Here is a 21036-nt window from a genome sequence, read left to right on the forward strand (position 1 = left end):
ACATTTAACCTTTTGAAATGTTTACTTTTCCAAACTGCATGGTGTTTAATCTACAATTTTTAAACACAAGCTTATAAATACTCACTCCTTTATCCATAGGCACTTTCACATCCATGGACAAATAACCAGTTTCTCCATTGATCATTGCTGTTCGTAACTGCAGAAAGGAACCAGATTTCATTAGAATCTTTAGCTAGCTCAGAACCGCTGGCATGCAGTGACAATTTAAGTATAGATATTTCACCCCTTTGTGTATAGCTAAATAATATACAGGTTGGGCTGTAAGCCTGCAATTGACTGTACTGATTCAGGGAAGCAACTGCCAAGACTAATGTGTTGGATTAGAACTGGGAGATTTGTTCATACTGAGAAGTATGAACAATTGGCTACAACAGATTGATACAAGGATACTCTTCTATATGTGTATATTTTTGCTCTACCTTTCATAGATTACTTGCATCATCTTCAGCTTGTTCTTATTTTGTTGCATATTGCCCATAGTCAATAGACAATTTGTCAATATTCCTGTGATTTGCTAGGAACTTTATGAATAAATTGGCCATGGTAATGAGCACAAACCCCCCTCCCCCAATTAGGCACTTACAGTTTCATTGACATCTTCCCATTCTACTTCAGAAAGATCAACACTGTTGTAATTAGGTTTGGGCTTCAGTTTTTTCCCTTCTTTGTACTGGAATAGTGAAAAAAGGACAGACAAGTTAGGAAGATATACTCTTTTTCTCAAGGAAAGACTCCCCCACCCAGCTGATTATACAATGTTAGTATCTATTGTTGAACGAAGTTCTAGGCATTATTATTGTTCAGCAAGGAAAGTGCAGTTGTTGTGCTCTTCCATTCATTTTGCCCCCTGGGCAAAGATGAAGTTGTCTTCAACATCTTCCAGAGTTTTGCTATTACAGAAAGCAAAATGACTCTAGTCCTCATGGCATCATTAGGAATGGAAGATAAGACTTTTTCTGACAAAGAGAGGTAGTCCTCTACTTATGACCATTCATTTACTCATGATTCAAAGTTACAACAGTCTAGGTAGAAAAAGTGACTTATGACCTGTTCTTGAAATTACAATTGTTGCACCATCCCACTGGTCAACTGATTCTAATTCAGGCGCTTGGCCTGAATCACATGATCACAATAGTAATCTTACAAACAAAATCGATTGGGGAAGCTGGATTTGCTTAATTGTGATTCACTTAATAACCCCCATAAAAATCATCATAAAATCAGACCTGGTCATTTAATGATTCTTTTAACAACCATATCGCTTAACAACCAAAATTCCAGTCTTAATTGTGGTTGTAAATTGAAGACTACCTGTACAGGCCTAGCATATTTTATTTGTACAAATTATGTTTCCAAAAGCCCAAATCAGAAACAATAGCAGCGGCAAGAAGCAGAGCAATAATACAGGAATGATATACACTTTCCTGTTTAAAATCAGATATAAATTTCAACACTGTAAGCATATAATTAATCTAACCAGCTTGGTATTTATTGTATAATTTGTGTTCTTTTTCTAAAGGGGATATTTATTCTATGCTTGTAATGAAAGCAAAGAAAATATAAATCAAGAGAAAATATAAAAAGTGAAGAAAGATCTGGAGGAGATCTTTAAATCTCACATTTTGGGCAAAATAAGTATGCAGTTAAAAGGCACCTCAGAGAAAATGAAGTATTCAACCAGCCAACATAATTAGATAGCTGCATTGGGAGCTTTGACATTTAAGTCAAAGTGACATAAAATTAAAATTTAATCATGTAGGTGAGGAACGTTACTTACCTACAAAAGTTACCTGAGATCCAAATTCCCTAGACACCAGGACAATTCTATGGGCACAGAGTTACCAATGATGTTTTTGCTGATGCAATGGGATCCACTGCATGTAAAGGTTCCCAGTAGGCCTTTAATTTGATACCTCAATGGTGCCATTTAGAAGTTTGAATAGATATTGAATAGATATTGGGTTCATTGGAAAATAAAACTAACAATCAAAAATTGCCATTAGAAAAAGACAACCATCAATAACACCCACTTACTGTCACTGTGGGATAGCACAAATCTAGATAGCTGATGACCCTGTGATCAATGAACTGGAGGTTCTAAAATGACACAAACTAAACAGAGATCCCAGAAAATCTAGGGCTTGTTTAGGTACTTACCAGTGGCCGGAGGTCAGGATGAGACAGAATGTAGCCATTGTTAGTAATTAGAAAGGCATATCCGTGGATACCCAGCTTGAAATAAATGCATTAAAACAATTAGATGTATTTATTTCATATATATTTTTTGCAAGAGGGAAAGTTACAGAACCCGTCCCACAAAATTGTGCATTGATTGACTAGTATGCACACTATCATTATTTAGTTTGAACATTTTGTATAAAATCTTAACCCTTCAAGATATCTCTTTAATTTTTATTTTATTTATTTTTTATATTTCATATTTCTAAACCTCCCATCTCCCTCAAATTATATTGCTCCTCCTTTAAAAAATACACAACAGTGCTCTCAGATGTTCTTCTGTCTTAATATAGGTTAAAATCTGAATTAAGAGAGTTAAGGAACATAAGAAGCTGCCAATATATCAGAATATTTATTAATCAAGCCAAAATCCTTGTGTCTAATTGGCAGTGAGTCCCTGCAAGGATTTCTTCCAAATTTGTTTACTGAATATTTTTCCCCTCGAACTGAACAGAGCCAGCTCATTCATGAACCTCAAGCAACGTATTTAGAAAGATTCGTTTTTAAGTTCAGATCCTAGCTACTACCATCCTAATATAGCTTCTCTCCTCCACAATGCCTTCCTCTGAGGATTCCTCAGATCAAGAAATAAGAATGTGAAATCAATCTGAACACATTGATGGCCCCCAATACCATGTTTTTAAGATTCTCAGAGGAGTACCAAATCTTTATAACAAGCTGCGAGGAACATGTTTTCTTAGTTGTACTCATATGATGGTGGGACTTTCCTTTGAAAGAGAGTAGTATTAACAGAGAATTTCAAATCTGCAGACATCTGGGAATGTGAACTTAATCTTTCTGAACTAGTGGGAATCTCTACTTCTTGCAGCATACAGTGATCAAAGGAGTTCTCTGCCATTATGGCAGAATGAAGATTTCCTTTGGGACTGTTGCACTTTTAAAGATCAGACAATTCTCATTGTTTCAGGTCTTACTTTGTATCGTGGAGCTAACTTTAGGAGCTCTCTCAGTGGAACATCAGACCCTACCACACCCAGAAGGATTCCATGGGATCTCTGAAAAATAGAAAATGAAAACTGGGAATGTATTGTCTCTTTCTCCTTGTACCCAAAAAAATATCATTTTGTCACTATGTTGACTTTCATCATTTGTATTGGACAAAATATTTGGATGGGAGGATAACAGAAATTGGTTAAATATTCCATTCTCTAGTCTAAGCTGTAGTGTAAATGCTAATAAAAAGAGATAACAAATTCTATAAGACTAATCATTTCAAAAGAAGACAGAGAAGGAGATTACATTCCTTTTCTTAATTTGTCCAACGAAGAAAATAGTTCTTTCATTAGTTTTGATATGTTAGTTTCTTTATTTTTTTAAAATTATATTTTTAACAACAACAAAAAAGTTACTGTATCTCACATATACATTGGTAGATAATTGCATACCATTCTTCAGAACTTTTGTTATCAAATTTTGTTTGCAACATTTCAGAAGCTCTAGAGAGCCCCTAAAAGGGAGTTAGGGCCATACAGGGAATACAGGCTATAGTTTCTCCACTTGACTTATTTATAAATATACTCTTTAAAATGTTTTTTATTTATTTAGCATACTCTGGTTATAGGGTTTTAAGAAGTAGTAACACACACGTCCATTTAAGAAATACAATAACATCTGGAGATCTGCTAAAGCTCTGTCAGTCTGGTCTACTTACCTCACTAGGTAGACCAGCTCAAGAAATCAACTCTAGAGAAAAACTAAAACATCTGAAAATTATCTAACTGTTCTGGTCTTAAGACATGTTTTATTTCTCACCACCCTTGGAGTTCATGTTCCTTACTCATGTTCCTTACTCTCTACAACAGGGGTTCTCAACCTTGGCAACTTTAAGACGTGTGGACTTCAACTCCCAGAATTCCTCAGCCAGCTTTGCTGGCTGAGGAATTCTGGGAGTTGAACACACGTCTTAAAGTTACCAAGGTTGAGAACCCCTGCTCTACAAGCTCCAACAAACAAAGTTTAAATTTTGCAAGCTATCCTCTTATCTTGCTCCAGGTAGAGGTTGCCTAGAAAATGATGCTTACCGTTTCATTTTTTTTGCTGAAGACAGGCATAGCCACTGTTGTCATAAGCAAAAGACTTTGAGCTTGAGAGGCAAAGAGCTACCAGATAGAAAAAGAGCAGCAGATTAGTTGGTGGAAGAGTAATTGACAGGAGAAGTACAAATCCTTTGAATTAAATAGTAGGAAAGCACAATGAAAAGTGTGCACTAAAATTACTAACTATATAAGAGGACAAGAAGAATATGATAGGAGTAAGAGATGAAGCTGAGACATGCTTTGACAATACTTTCACATAGTCAAGGTACATAAGATCATAAAGAAAGTTTGACATGTGACTGCACTTCTTCATATCCAGTTTAACATGGCATAGTTAGAGATATAGTTAAGCATGTGACTCACTTACCCAGACATAAAAAATTGTAAATGTGCTTACATACATAAACATTCAAACTCATATTCAGTGATCAAATGCAAATGGGCTGGGGTTGGAGTTGAAAATAAGGGATATATTCCAGAAGAGACATGGGCTTACATGGAAGATGGTTCATCAATAAGTTGGAAGAAATAAAGGTGAATTGTGTGAAATGAACAAAGGCATCACAAGCTAGAGATGGAGAGATGGGAGGGAGAGATAGCTTTGCAGCTTCAGAAGAGGAAAAAAAACATTTATCTAGGGCTTCTAGTCAACTCAATAAAAGTTTCACCCATTTCACTACAGAGGGCTTCAAAGTCTCATTAGATGAATCCAAAGATCCAGCATAAAAGCCAACTAGATATCTATGGAAAGTCCAATATTGAGAGGAATCTTTCCTCTGTTGGGAATAATATATTGCTATTATTCTTAATAGCTGTACATAGCACTATCTTCCATGAATGTTAAATTTCATTGTTGCATCATCTATCACAACATTTTATAATATTCAATTCCACAAATTAATCTTCTGCTAGCCATTCTAAATATTAGCTCAGTGGGCATTATTAACAGGTTGAGCATGGATATTTAATAACTAAAATGTAGATGGCCATCCTGTTGCGGTACTAAATATTTACCGTATAATTGTGAAAACACTTCCTCTGTATTCTCTCAAACAAATTTATGTTACTGCTATTTCAGTATTCAGAGGGAATCTCTACTAATGCTAAAATCCCATTATGGACATTGTATAATCTTAACAATTACTTCAAGGTGTAGCACTATAGTTGCATAATTATCCACATGTCTAGAAAGAAATAAGTATCATAAAATTCAGTTTAAGTGAGCACCAAGTTGCAGTCAAATCCATTAAATAAATCTAGGATTAAGCCACAATTCAAACAGGGCACCTTCAGCCCATGAGCCATGCTCTGAAATACTATTCCATGACACAACACAACACAACTCAAATACATCCAGAATTATGCTATCTGTGTCTTTCCCATGCTGCATTGCTCAGTCACCACTGTATTATTATCTGGATGTATAATTAAGCTACAAAGTAATCTAATATACAACACAGCAATCCACATAAAAACTGTCAATGTTCACAAAATACAGCTAGGTTGTTACCTCCTCGAATTGTGGCAGCTAGTGAGAAATGTGGATGGCAATAATGAATGGACAGGACAGAATAGATGAATAAGCCAAACAACTAACAACTAACACAAACAACGCAAGTGAGAAAAACATAAGAACAAGCAAAAGCATCACAAACAGCAGTAGTTTTTAGGTAGCAACAGTCAAGAATCAACACTCAATAAAATAAATACAAGGTCATTCTGCTGATAATCTTAACTAAATTGGAAAAGAGATTTCTTTTATAACTTAGTTCCAAGAAATGTTCAGCTTTAATCTCTGAATTCAGAAATATCTTCTCATCAATTTAGAATAGCTTCATGTCTGAGATAGCCAAGGCATGGTATGGTATGGTGGGACCAACTTTTTTTAACTGTTGGCTCTTGTAAGCCCTTCAACTGGTTGTGGACAGTAGCAGCAAGTAACTGGGAACACATAAAGCCATATTCCATCCAGAATCAGAGATTTTAACAACAGTATCAAAATTGTTGATGCTCTGCCTTACCATTTAATGTACAATAAAGACCCATGTATATGTAGCAACCACCAGGCAAGAATTTTTCTTTGAGATGAACTTGGTTCCTTATGATTTAATGGGCCCATTTTTATAGTTTCTTGGGGAACAGTACAAAGTGGTTCACTGTTGTTCTCTTCCTGGATTTATTTTTAATATCTATAGTTCTATATTTATTTTTAATATCTATAGTTCTGGTGCTTCTCAGTAGTCTCCCATTGAAACCCTAACAACTTGGGCCAACTTGTTTAACTTCCTAAGACATGGCTATAGGTGTTGCCACTTAGATGGTCAGGCTTTATTGCTAGGAGTGGATAAATGCACTTGAGAAACTTTAACCTTATACAAAATGATAGACATTCCTATGAGAAACCTGTAAAGTTGTACTGAATTTCAACTTGAAAAAAATATAATGGAAAGTCTTCATTTTTCCCAACAGTCTCACTACCAAAGAGAGAGAATCTTGCTCATTATGAAAAGCAGACTTCCTCCTCAAACAAATTCTTCCTCTGGATTTTAGCCTTAGTCATTTAAGACATATGGGATCCCATAATGTATGTTAATTCTTTCTGTGAAATAGGAAACAAGCTACAGTATGCTGCTGCTGCAGGCTCAGTGACCCATTTCTTGAGCTCAAACTAATTTTTTTTCTGGTGACTAATCCTTTAATAAAGTGCTTCTGCAGAGTTTACAGAGACAGAGATTTTTAACTAAGTCATGCTATGCCTCTTGTGATTTCTTTTGAGTTCCTGGACAATGGTAGAACTTTAAATTGCACATATGGAAAGTGTGATAAATGATAATTCTTTTAGAAGGCACATTTTAACACTATCCAGCTGCTGTGATCCACTTCTGAATGAGATACATATTGCAACAAGTATTTGAAAAGACCCTTATCTCTTAACACCTTCAAAGTTGGACAACTAGAAACTTTTCATGAAATACTTACAGCACTATCCATATAGGCTTCAGTCCATATGATGTCATGATCATGGTTGATAACCATTGGCCGACTAAGTACATGCAAATATTCCATGACATTCTCTTGCACATCAGCCAAAGTAGATATTTGTGTGTAGTAGCCTGACATGGAAAAAAATCACCATCAACAGAGTTAATTTTGTTTAAGTTGAGGTTTGCATCTCATTTGTTCCAAAGTTTATTGAATCCTGACCATTTGTCCTAGGATGTATATGTATCTACTGAAATCTAGTTTTTGGGACATTTCTTAAATGTTCTAGATTTTCCAATAGGTTCTAAAAGGCCAAAATTTCTGTTCACTTAGAAAAATCCATTAGGATGAACCTTCACGTATCCACCAAATTTTGATGCTATTCCATTTTCATCATAAACTTGCCTAACACATGTGGGCTTCAACCAGGAAGAGAACATTCAAAGGTTCTTAGACTTGGACATACTAAAAAAGGCTGTTTTTTTTATGAAATTTATGTAAAAAAATAATAGCAATGCTACATTTAAAAGGTAATGTGAAAGTGAACAAAGTTAGAAATACCTAACTGAAGTCACTGGAATTAATATTTTGAATTGCTTCCAATGGATTAAAGGACAATTATTTTTTATTAGTTTATACTCAAAAAAGATCTAGAGAAATCAAGGTCTTTGTCTCTCAGATAGAAAAGTATAGTATTCATGAGACCCTACAGAGAGGTATTTTGCAATAATATTACAAAAGCTACATCATTTTTTTTTTTTTTTTGCAGTATCAAATCCTCTCAATCACCCTGAAACTGCCCTTTGGCCATTGACTGATTTTTAGGGGAAAAATAAAGATTTACCCTTCATGTACAAAAACCAACCGACTACACCAAAATCACCACTACCATCAAACCTTCTGAAATTTTTCTAAACGTACTTTACATGTTTCTATTTGCAGGTAGTCCTCGATTTATGACCACAGTTGGGACTGGAACCTCCATTGCCAAGTGAATAGAAGGCTGTTAAATGAGTTGTGCTTGATTTTATGACCTTTTTGCCATGGTTGTTAAGTGAATCAAGGTGGTTGTTGGGTGAAGCAGATGGTCATTAAGAGAATCCAGCTTCTCCCCTCAACTTTGCTTGTCAGAAGCCAGCTGGGAAGGTTACAAATGGTGAACACATGATCCTAAGATGTTGCAACCAACATAAATCCATGAATTTTCACTATCTGACTGCAGGGACACTGCAAAGACTGATTGTAAATCACTTTTTTCAGCACTGTTGTAACTTCGAACAGTCACTAAATGAATGATTATAAGTCAAGGACTACCTGTGCCATCTTTGTAATTTATCCCATATTATACACAAGCACACTATTTGGAAATTTAGGAAAGGCCCAATTGAAATTTTTACTGTTAATTTTTTGCTTCTTTTATATTTTCTTTCAACCACAAAATGCTCCTGATTCAGTTTCCTGCGTAGTCTTCAAAATCTGTGGCAAATGGTTCATACAGGAGTAGGCATTACTATATTCTGCTACTTGTTTCTGGAACTTTAGCAATTCAAATTGGATTTGCATATCACAGTTACTATAATATAAAAATATATGATTGGCAAGTGCTTCTGTCTTGCAGAAAGGATGATTAAAATGAACTTTAATATATATTTTTTTACCTTTGTTGTTACAAGCTATCCATTTCACATTCTGTGCGAAACTGACTTCCCTCCCAATAAGGTATGTAAAAACACGGACCTGTCAAATGAGATTGCAAGCATTACAATGTAATATTAAAAACAACCAGCACTCTACATTATTAATCTTTCATTTTAGAAAACCCTGGACAAAATCATTATTTATCTTATTCTGACTCCCATCTGCAATTCTCAGGTCCCGCCACATTGTATCTCAGAGCTAAAGACCCCCCCCCCAAAAGACAGTCCTTATTTAAATATAGGAATAAGAGTATGTGGCAACAATTTAGTTTGAATTCATGGAGTACCTGTCAGATCTAGCTAGTACTTAGATGGGAAGGGTGCAGGAAATCTCAGGGTGATGGGCTAAATGGATTTTTAAAAAAAAAAAATCCTGAAAAGAAACAATGACACAGGACTTCCATGAAAAAAAAAAAACCCTACATGGATGTGTGTCCATGGAGTCACTACGAATATAGCTCAACTTGAAGAGGTCTTTGCTTTTATGAGTTTGTGGGAAATAATAGAGGTGAACCAAAGGAAGAAGTCAAATACAATTTGTCATAACCTTTTTAAAAGTGTAATTTCAAACTAACAGCTGTCATTATTTTACAGAGATTGTTACTGTGATTTTTTATGAGTTTTGACTTAGCATATGTGTGAACACAACCAACTGTTGATTCAAGAAACCATTAACCAGTTTCTTAAAATAGCTTGTGAACCTTTCATTCCCATTGCACTTGTCTAAACCTCATTTAAATATTTATTTTTTTGTTCTTCTGCTACCTAAAAAAATCAATATAGTGACCTATCACTAAATCCGTTCTAGACCAATCTCATTAATTAGGAAGATCCGTCCAAAATTATCTCAAGCAAAATTTTAGCTAGGAATCTAAGCGTCTCCATGCTACTTATTGTTTTGTTCCCTGCTCATGATTCATACCAGACCAGTTGATTTTCTATGCTCTTCTCTGTTTTTCACTTTGGAAGCTAACCTTACGATCAGGCCAGTTGAATTTCTCAAAGACATATTCATAATCTTCCATAGCTCCATCAGTGAGCAGCATGATTGCTTGGTTGCAAAGACCTCCTTGTCCCGCGTCTCTGAACTACAAACAGAACAAACCACAATGAAAATCTTACTGGCCCAAATAGTAGAGCAGATTAATGAAGTCCTTCGTTAAGCCTCAGCAACTTTTATCTACCATACTGAGAGGCGTGTTCAAAACAGATTTATTCATTTATTTTAATCCTGCCTTTATTATTTTTACAAGTAACTTAAGGCAGCAAACATGCCTTCCTCCTCATATTCTCCTCACAACAACAGTGCTGTGACGTGGGTTGGGCTGAGAGAGATGAACTGACCCAAATTCACCCAACTGGCTTTCCTGGCTAAGGTGGGACTAGAACTCATAGTCTGGTAGCCTGGTGTCTTAACCACTAAACTAATAAAATAAAATATAAAATAAATAATAAAAAGAATGTGTTCATAAAGGTCTCTCTACTTTTGTGCTAGATAATTCTATGATTATTTATGCTGGAAGGGAAAATCTTTGTACATGCCAGTAACATATTTCATAATAAGTCATAGGAAGAAAATATTAGCCATAAAATGGACAAAAACAATCCAGGCATTGTAGTCCAATCTACCCAACTTGAATTCAGTTATGTTCCAGAAGATCAGAACATTACTTAGGCTTCCAAAAATAAAAACAACACTTTTGCCTAATCTAAATATTTCTGGGTAGATGTAAGGTTGTTGGTATCATTATCATTATATGTACATTATTGATATTCCTCTTCATAGCTTCCAACTAAGGTGACTCTGGTGAATTGATGCTAGTTAAGTGTAGTGCCTCTTGGCTTAACTATTCTTTCCCAAAGTAATGTTTGCTGTACATCATCTGAAGGTTTGGGTGGAATGTTGTATGCTAGATGCAGGTTTTAAACTATGCGAATGAACCAGACCAGGAAATATACTAGGTTTAATTAAATAAAGTACATTAGGCCTTAGCATTCCAAAGCTCTTGCTCTCATCTTCTCTAATACCTCTACCTCTTTCTACCTCTCCTATTCCTAGGAAGCAGACCCAACCAAATATGCTATACTCTTGAACAAATATGAAATTGGAAAGATATAGTTATGATTAAACACAAAAGCCAACTCAGTGGTCTCCCTACTGAAGAAACAGAGTTTCAGGTTAATCTGCACCCTATCTATTAGGGCAGTGTTTCCCAAACTTGACAATTTTAAGGCATGTGGACTTCAACTCCCAGAATTCCACAGCCAGCATTGCTGGCTGTGGAATTCTGGGAATTGAAGTCCACATGCCTTAAAATTGTCAAGTTTGGGGAACACTGTATTAGGGTCATCTAGTCCCATGGGAACTTGGCAATATGGGTTGTTTTTACTCCCCACACCACTCCTAATATCTATTTTGGTCACAGTGACAGAACTGTTTTATTGCTATCCCGAATCCAACACATAATAAACATGAACAAGTAAATCAACGTTCTTAAAATAATAATGTCCGACCTGGTCTGCCATTTGAAACAACATGTTCATCAGCAGGTTTCGGCAATGTCACAAAGAGTATCTGTCACCATTATCTTTCTTTCTTTTTCCTCCAATGGTCTGCAATAATCAGCACAATGCTGCAGGACACGGAAGCCAGTGTGCCCTTAAAAAGTGGAATATAAAGAGTCTTACCTCCCTCAGGATTTTGAAAGATTCAGTCAGGGCTTTGTTCACCTTCCCAACTCCTTTTGCTTGTAACTCGTGCACCAGCTGCTTGAAATGCTGAGCAAATGAGACATTAAAAGTGACATTAATAGCAGTGATTAGAAACAATAGACAAAGGAGAATAAAGGCATGTCAAAACTTTAGAAAACTGCTTAAAGAACAGAGATCTCTAGCACAAGCTACATATGAAGGGTCCTTGGTAACATCATCCGTGCTAATCTAGACTAAAATCCTAAACTACAAATATTCTCCTTTATTGGCAAACTATCTATTTCAGCACTGGGACAGCTCCATAATTTGAGTTACCCAGAATAATACAGTACTTTCCAGTGAAGGCAACAGCAATTTGAAACTGTTAATTAGTAGTATAGAAAGATCGATGCATTTTTCCCTTCTCCTACCCTTCTTTTCTATACAGATACTCCTCGACTTATGACCAATTACTGAACAACCATTCAAAGTTATAACGGAGCGGCCCCAACCTTTTGGGCACCAGAGATCAATTCTGTGGAGAGAGTTTTTTTCCGCGGACCGGAGGGGGCATGGTTTTGTGTGTTGCCTGCATCCTGTGGATGGTGCTTCTCTTGTTTGCACAGCCCAGTTTCTGGCATGTCATGGCCCGGTGCCGGTCCATGGACCAGTAGTTGGGGATCCCTGTTATAATGGACCTCCCGAAAGTTACGTATGATCTGTTTTTGAATCTATGAGAACTGTACCCCTGTGATTATATAATTGCATATTGGGCTCTTGGCAAGTGGCTCAGCTTTACAGGATTTTCTGATGTCTTACAGGCATATGACCATGATTGGCAACACTTGTCAGTTTTTGGCATTTACTTCTGGTTTCTGGCAAAAAATGACCCTTGGGGAAAATAGATACACTTAACAATTGTAGTGTTCATTTAATGACCCCCACAAAAAATGTTGAAAAATCAGCTCCAGTGATGTGATGCCTAACTTACAAACATAATGACTTACAATGAAAAATCTGGCCCCAAATGTGGTCGTAACTTGGGGACTACCTATATGGCCTCTGTGTCTGCTGCTTCCTACAATGACCTCAGGAAATCCTGCCCCTCACCTTCTCACTGCTTTCCTTTTTCCATTCCCTTATCTCCCTCTGGGCCACCATTGGCATCTACATATTGATCTGTGCCCCTGATCCTTATTGCAACAATCTCAGAAATTGCCAGCTGGGCACATCCTACTAGTCCAGCTGTCCCCCAATTATTACAATATTCTAGTCAAGCTTTATTTTTTGTTTTTCTTCTCCAGATCTAGAAATTTATCTTTAATCCCAAATCTCATGATGAAATTCACAATTTCTTTTAAATATTAACATTTTTTTATTCTCTGGGAGACTTTATACTACCAATTAATCTAATTTATTCATTATTTAATCCCTCTTAATTGTAGTTATTGGAAGGCCACTGCTTTTTTAAAAAACATCCCATATTTTTGAAATGCATAGATTTTATGGTTCTTTGGTTGAGGAAATACAGATTTGTCATGAAAATACATCCAGGGCTTTGGTTGATCTTAGTTATCATTTTTTCTCTCCTTCCTTTTAAAACAAGCAAGCAAGCAAGCAAAAAGATTAAATGCAAAATGTTAGAGAGTGGGAGGAGATAGGGAGGCATACTTGCTGGGGAATTCTGGGAGTAGAAATCCACACATCTTAAATTTGCCAAGTTTGAAAGACTCCTCCAGATATTTTGGATTCTACATTTCTAGCTTCGATCATGTGAATTAGTATCCAATATCATCTTTAGGATCACTATTCCCTAAATGGGCTTAGATCAGGGCTTTTCAACCAGTGGTATGGGTACCATCTGTGGTACATTGGCACCTGGCAGGTGGTACGCGACCATCCTAGAAAAGTGGTAGCAGGGGAGAGGAATGAGCTGAACCAGTGGCAGCACCACACAAGCCTGAGCGAGAGATGGCTGGAGCTGCAGGGCTGTAAGGGCTCAGCGGAAGCGCCAGGATCAGCACTGTTTTCCAGCTGATCGGTGCTTCTTTGGGGCTGTTAGGGCTCAGTGGAAGCGCCAGGATCAACGCCAGGCTCCAGCTGGAGTTCGGCGCTGATCCTGGTGCTTCTGCTGAGCTCTGAAGAAGCACCAATCAGCTGGAAAGCAGCACTGATCCTGACGCTTCTGCTGAGCCCAGAAGAAGTACCGATCAGCTGGAATGTTGCCTTATCTCCAGGGTCTTGTGATTTACATTCAGATGCTTGGCAACTGATTCATATTTATGACGGTCACAGTGTCCCAGGGTCATGTGAAGTGACCAAAACCTGCTGCAACCACCCAGCAGACAGGTGGAATAAAAACCAAATACCCCCCACCTCACCCCCGCTGCCAATCCTCAACAAAAATGCTCACAACAATGAAAACCTTGAATAGGAGGAAGAGCGCGGCCGGGCGGGCAGACAGGTGTCTTGCTCGGCTGTGGCTTGGGGGGCACTTTTTTCAGTGCCATTGTAACTTCGAACAGTCATTAAGCAAATTGTTGTAAATCAAGGACTACCTGTACTTTATCACTTTTTTCCTTTTTTGGGGGGGTCATCAAGTTTTTGACATCTTGCTAGGCGACTGGTGGTACTTGGATGTTGCTATATCCTAAAAGTGGTACAATGGGTGAAAAGGTTGAAAAGCCCTGGCTTAAATGACTGAACTATTTAGCTAGCATTTGGATATATTGTATAAAAATAGCCACAGAATTCACAGGGGCGGAAAAAGCATTGGTTAAATATGTTTTATAACAGTTTATGGGCCTTTAAGTCCCCAGTGCTTACATGCCATATTCAGCAGAGAATGTCATTTCAAGTTTAATACTGACCTCCCTGTTATCTCTGTCAGCTTGAACCAGGATTCCCTTGAAACACGACTCAATGTAATGAACATAGTCATTGTACTGTAAAGAGAAAAGGAGGAAAATTACATGCTGTGAAAGGATTTTTTTTTAAAGAACTCTGAAAGCATGAGCAGATTTTATGCCAAATAAGGAAGATCCCTTTTATCCACAAACTGTCATCCTCACTTTGAGAGCAAGGAATACATTTTAAAATGCAAGGTGCTACAAAACAATTTTCATTGCCTTGTTGGAAGCAAATCTACACATGGATATGTAGGACATAATTTAGTAATTTTCACTGATGTTTAAACAGTACAGAGGGGAAAAAATGTAAATTAAGAAGCAAATAATCTTGGCTACATCTGCCTGTGTTTCTTTCCTTAATCTGTTTTTCAGTTGAATTGCATTTTCTAGTGTTTAGCTCCTTATTAGTCTTGCACTCTTCTTCATGCTGAATCAGGCAGCTTTGTTTGCTTCTGATAATGTTCTGGGTGCATCTTCTTCCCTTAAATGGTAATAGTCAACACAAGAAGGGTAAAATCCATAAGGAAATAAGGGAGACCTATTTATCATAACAGCTCTTTAGCAGTGAAACTCATGATTCAGAGAGGCTTCCTTTCACCGAAAGAGCTCATGCACAGGCTACATGGACACTTGTCTGGAATGCCTTCATTTCGGTTCCAGCGCCCAAAGTTCTAAGGGTCTCCTTCCACTCTCTGAATGATCAGTCCAACCTTCCTTGCCTCAAAGATATATAATAAGAAATTGCTCCCGAGGATTGTTGGTGAAGATCAAGGAGGAAGAGGAGGGCAAAGGATGCTGCCTGAATTAGTCTGTCACCATGTTATTTCTCTTATTTTGGAAACATATTCCATGGTGTTATTCTGCTTTTATCACAGCAACATATTGTTCTGTTTCTATACTGGAAAAATCAATAGAAATGGAACTGTGAGAGGGACCTTGGAGTCCTAGTGGACAATCACTTAAATAGGAGCCAGCAGTGTGCTACAGCTGCCAAAAAAGCCAACACAGTGCTGGGCTGCATTAACAGAGGGATAGAATCAAGATCACGTGAAGTATTAATACCCCTTTACAATGCCTTGGTAAGGCCACACTGGGAATACTGCATCCAGTTTTGATCACCACGATGTAAAAAAAAATGTTGAGACTCTAGAAAGAGTACAGAGAAGACAACAAGGATGATTAGGGGACTGGAGGTTAAAACATATAAGGAATGGCTGCTGGAATTGGGTATGTCTAGTTTAATGAAGAGAAGGATGAGGGGGGACATGATAGCAGTGTTCCAATATCTCAGAGGCTGCCACAAAGAAGGAGTCAAGCTATTTTCCAAGGACAAGAAGCAACGGATGGAAACTCATCAAGGACAGAAGCAACCTAGAACTAAGGAGAAACTTCCTGACAGTTAGAACAATTAATCAGTGGAACAACCTGCCTCCAGAAGCGTTGAATGCTCCAACACTGGAAGTTTTTAAGAAGAGACTGGACAGCCATTTGTCCGAAATGGTGTATGGTTTCCTGCCTGAGCAGGGAGTTGGACTCGATGACCTCCAAGGTCCCTTCCAACATTATTATTATTATTATGGATCATCGCACAGTCAGCCACATGTTCAGACTGGATTTGGCATTTTGTCTATCTATCGAGTCCTTACCCAGGACCTGGGATAGGCAGATGTGGATGTTTGATGGTATTACAGGTATCGTCGCAGGATGGAAGCAGTTCCTAGTAAGGCCGCCTTTTGCAATTGACTAATAGTGAATTTGTCAATGCCAATGGTGTTCAAGTGGTGCCCCAGTTGTTTTGGGATTGCACCCAAGGTGCCTATTACTATTGGTACTACCCTTGCTTGCTTTTGCCACAGTCTTTCTATTTCTATTTGTAGGTCTTTGTATTTTGTTATCTTCTCCAATTCTTTCTCGTCTATTCTGCTGTCTCCAGGCACTGCCACGTCCACTATCCAGACTTTTTTGTCTTTCTTATCGACAATTGTTAAGTCTAGGGTGTTATGTTGCAGGTGCTTGTCTGTTTGAATTCTGAAGTCCCAGAGCAGTTTAATTTTAACATTTTCTATGACTTTCTCTATTTTATGATCCCACCAGTTTTTGCTTACAGGCAAATGATATTTTTTGCAGATCTTCCAATGCACCATTGTTGCTACTTTGTCATGCCGCTGCTTGTAGTCAGTCTGTGCAATCTTCTTGCAACAGCTTACCAAGTGGTCCACTGTTTCTTCAGCTTCTTTGCATATTATTATTATTATTATTATTATTATTATTATTATTATTATTATTGTTGTTGTTGTTGTTGTTATTGTTATTACTACTACTACTATTACTATGACCCACTTTAGATTTATTGTTACAGTCAGAATAGTTTGTTTGACTCCTCTGTAGTAGAATAAGAGTATTCTTCATTCAGCTAGTTTTCTCAGACTTTTTATGGATGCCCCAAATATAATGCCTGTCTCTTCAAAGACTGGTGAAGATTCAGGGGAGGAGGATGCTTGAGGTTTCTTTGTTATTGGGGGGCCAGAACTCAAGTCCCTATGGAACAGTGGTTCTCAACCTGTGGGTCGGGGGGTCGAATGACCATTTCACAGGGGTTGCCAAACAACGCAGTCCGCCATTTTCCCCCCCTTTTCCTTAGCTGTGCTACTCCCTTTTATTCTATTGGCTTTTGAAAGCCAATAGAATAGACTCTCTTCAATAGAGTCTAATGCTATTGGCTTTCAAAAGCCAATAGGAATTGTCCAGGCTGTCTCTGCCTTGCTGAGCCCGCCAAAAGTCCCATTCTGCAAACGGTGCTGTACCAGTTGAGTAGTCCTCGACTTACGACCGGTTGAGTAGTCCTCAGCTTACGACCGGTTGGGGGTCACGGCATTAAAAAGGTTGAGAATCACTGCTATGGAAGAAGATACTTTAAGAAAAGAGACTTCATACTCCCAAGTTGAGGAATTTTAAAGAAATTGGTTGTCCGGCTGTGCTTAAATTCTACAACTTCTCTGAGCTACCCCAAAGGCAAAATTATTTTGCCAGAGAACCTGTTGAGATGGCTGTATTAACTTCCTGACCAATAAATAAATAAAAAACCCACAGTTATGCTTGCAAACTTCAGTCTGAATTATCTGCAGGACTATATCCAGAACAGGCTGGTCTAATGCTCACTAAGGGTACCCTTCTGAATGGGCTGGATTATCTGGGGTGATCACTTCCATTATTTCAAGACAGTTGAGTTAGTGGCCATGGTGGGCGGGGTGATGGCGATTGTAATCCAGGACAAATCTCATGGGCATCATAGTAGAGAAAACTGTTGAGAGAGTCCTGTTTTATAGTGCAACAGCTCAAGACTGTGCCACAGTCCCAAAGGATTGGTTTCTGCTGCCCAGAACTGCTGTAAACAAGAGCATGAAAGAAGCCCAGTGCAGGGGCTAAATAGACAAAGATGGAAAGACTGCAGATCAACAAAGAAATGAACAGAAGACTCAGAAAAAAAATCAAGAGAAACACAGAGATGACAAACAGGTTACATACAACCTATTGTACTTGCTGGGTTCTTTTATCTATTGATACAAGTGGTATCACTGTGCACCATTTTTAAAGTACGTGACAGTTCTTTACCTCAAGTGGCCTAAAATCTAACATTCGTGAAAGGAAACAGGAAAGGAGAAAAGGAGGCAAGCAGAGACAGGGTTTCACCAAATATGATTATGCATTTATTTCAGCTGCACAAGCTTCAGCTTAGTGACAGGCTAAATTATTGAGAGAGACCTGAAATTACTTCAGGGCTCCAAATCAGGTAGAGTGGAGGAACAAAGCATTGATTAGTGAGGCAAGTGCTGAGACAGCACAGTGGGGCTACCCAGGGATATTTCCACATTTGCTCTGCTAAATATCTCTCTTTTGTATCTCCATGAATCCATCTTTTAAGGATAATATGCCACTGCCAGGGTTGTCCCTTTTTATGAGATGGGGATGGATGTAAGGGCTCTCTTGCATTTTAATCTCATGAAATTACTCTTGAGAGTAAATATCCTGTCCAAGCCTGCTCAGACTCTTAATCTCATAGCAAAAGCTATTTTAAAAAACTGTTGGATGACCAAAGCCAGATAAAATAATTCTATTTGAAACAAATACTGGAAGCTAAAGGGAGAATTTGGTTTCTTTATATATTTAGCCAGATTTTTTTTTTTTTTTGCAATAATATGTGAAACTAAACAATCAGGAAAATCACTTCTATAAAATCTAAAGCTATCCCAAAAAGATGTGTGCTTTTCTTTTCTTTTTTAATAAAATAGAAGGATCCATCCATGTCCACAAGATGTAGTAAAATAGAAGGATCCATCCATGTCCACAAGATGTAGTAAAAAAAAAGTCAAGAGAGTAACATTCCTCCCCCCATTTTATGTGTCAGATGTGTTGCAACATACAAAAACAAATAGGTGGCCCATCAAGCACACCATTGTGGCCACTATCCTTGTTTTGAATACACCCTGCAAACACATCTGAGTTACAGTCTTTTGGAATGAGTAGTTTATACTTTGAATATATCACACCTGATAGTCAAAGGGCTGATTGTCCAATCATTTGTAACCATTCAGTGCATACAGGCTTTACGAAAAGTAGACCTAATTGTTTGGAAGAACAATAGAGATAATAATAATAATAGTAAAGTTGGAAGGGACCTTGGAGGTCATCTAGTCCAACCCCCTGCTCAGGCAGGAAACCCTATACCATTTTGGACAAATGGCTGTCCAGTCTGTTCTTAAAAACCTCCAGTGTTGGAGCATTCACCACTTCTGGAGGCAAGTTGTTCCACTGGTTAATTGTTCTAACTGTCAGGAAGTTTCTCTTTAGTTCTAGGTTGCTTCTCTCCTAGTTTAGTTACCACCCATTGCTTCTTGTCCTGCCTTCAGGTGCCTTGGAAAATAGCTTGATTCCCTCTTCTTTGTGGCAGCCCCTAAGATATTGGAACACTGCTATCATGTCCCCCCTCGTCCTTCTCTTCGTTAAACTAGACATACCCAATTCCAGTCCCCTAATCATCTTTGTTGCTCTTCTCTGTACTCTTTCTAGAGTCTCAACATCTTTTTTACATCGCGGTGACCAAAACTGGATGCAGTATTCCAAGCGTTGCCTAACTTTACCAAGCAAAGTTTCTGAATAAATAAACTGAGCATCTAATGAAGATGATAATGTTCTGTTTGGCTTATATCCCATCATTTTCCAGGAACACCCAACAACCATCTGGAAGTAAGTTGGAATGAGCTTGAATGACTGGTCCCAAGTCATCCAATGAATTTCCATAGCTGAGCATAGATTTGAATCTTAGTTTTCCCAGGTCACCATTTTAAAACACATAACATCCCACACTGACCTACCGGTACTCATTCTAAAGGAAAAGAGAGCTTCAAGGAAAGAGATACTTACAGCAATAATATTGACAAAATCATTTTCTCCCAGTGTGTCCAATATAGTGACAACAGTGTGTTTAGCAATGGTAAGACGCAAACCCTTCATGCTTCCACTGATGTCCACCACAATCACAATATCTTTGGGTGATGTAGCTGCCTGGATATACCTTAAGACACGTGTAGGATAGGAAAAGGAAGCCAGAGATATAAAGCAAACATATTAAAGGAGACACAGTGGAGAATTTGGACCAATCACAGCACTCATGATCCTAGGCTGAAAGTTGCTCCTCCTTCCTATTCTTCTTTCTTATTAATGTGGATACAGTGAATATTTGAGTTAAGAGACTGATCAGGCAGGAGCAAATTCCCATTTAATTCCAAATTAAGACAATCATAGCAATTTACCTTATTTGTATTATAGTATCAGTATATAAATAACATAAATCATGGAGCATGGCATAAAATGAGCATAAGTTTATGTATTTTGCTTGAATCACTTCAGGCGCAATGAACTTATCCTTTAAGGGTGGTGAGAAGAATATCGAAGTAAAAATTTGGACAACTGTACTTGCAGTTTGTACAATAGGTCTTCTTCCGAATACAAATGCATAGATTTGTCCAGACTTTAGGATTTTTCTGCTTCTCAGTGGTAAATTTATTTTGGAATGATTAGGGTTTAACTCATATGAGAAAAACAAAGATAATCTATAGAGTTAGTAACTGAAACAGGAGATTCACTTTCAATAGTTCTAGTCATGTCAAGATGTGGACACAGTTTACAGATGCCTTTTACAACATGCATGATTCTTCTGGATCACAATATTGGTGCACAAACAGTGGCTCCTTCTAATACCATCATCACACCTACTAAATCTCTTGATGTTTTCACAAAAATTAAAGAATTAAGTGGCTATGAATTTTTATTCAGCTGTACAGAAAAGCCAAAGAGTGGCTGAAAAACAATATCAAAATTGTTTTATGGAAATGCACTGAGCTGGTCTCCAGGAACTTTGGGCAGATATCCAAAAGTTGTTGC

General features: G+C 37.7%; 1 protein-coding gene across 8 annotated transcripts in view; it reads right to left on the minus strand.

The window, feature by feature from the left end:
• The window catches only part of CACNA2D4 (calcium voltage-gated channel auxiliary subunit alpha2delta 4), a 170241-nt gene that overhangs the window by 124099 nt on the left and 25106 nt on the right, over window positions 1-21036 (minus strand). For 6 of the 8 annotated variants that reach the window (XR_005558608.1, XM_039358511.1, XM_039358668.1 and 3 more), the window contains exons 8-19: window positions 20017-20167; window positions 14557-14631; window positions 11684-11773; window positions 9970-10083; window positions 8957-9035; window positions 7296-7429; window positions 5827-5844; window positions 4302-4379; window positions 3195-3275; window positions 2179-2253; window positions 605-691; window positions 86-157 (exon numbers count right to left, since the gene is read on the minus strand). Coding sequence is in view for 7 of the 8 variants with exons in the window: in XM_039358511.1 (XP_039214445.1) it covers window positions 86-157; window positions 605-691; window positions 2179-2253; window positions 3195-3275; window positions 4302-4379; window positions 5827-5844; window positions 7296-7429; window positions 8957-9035; window positions 9970-10083; window positions 11684-11773; window positions 14557-14631; window positions 20017-20167 (1054 nt within the window). In the remaining variant the exon portion in view is untranslated. The remainder of the gene's footprint in view (window positions 1-85; window positions 158-604; window positions 692-2178; window positions 2254-3194; window positions 3276-4301; window positions 4380-5826; window positions 5845-7295; window positions 7430-8956; window positions 9036-9969; window positions 10084-11683; window positions 11774-14556; window positions 14632-20016; window positions 20168-21036) is intronic. The other 2 variants (XM_039358977.1, XM_039358590.1) reach the window with 1 other exon arrangement.

This window comes from Crotalus tigris, unplaced genomic scaffold (assembly GCF_016545835.1).
Source record: "Crotalus tigris isolate CLP2741 ecotype Arizona unplaced genomic scaffold, ASM1654583v1 scf7180000017541.2806704, whole genome shotgun sequence".
Taxonomy (NCBI): Eukaryota; Metazoa; Chordata; class Lepidosauria; order Squamata; family Viperidae; genus Crotalus; species Crotalus tigris.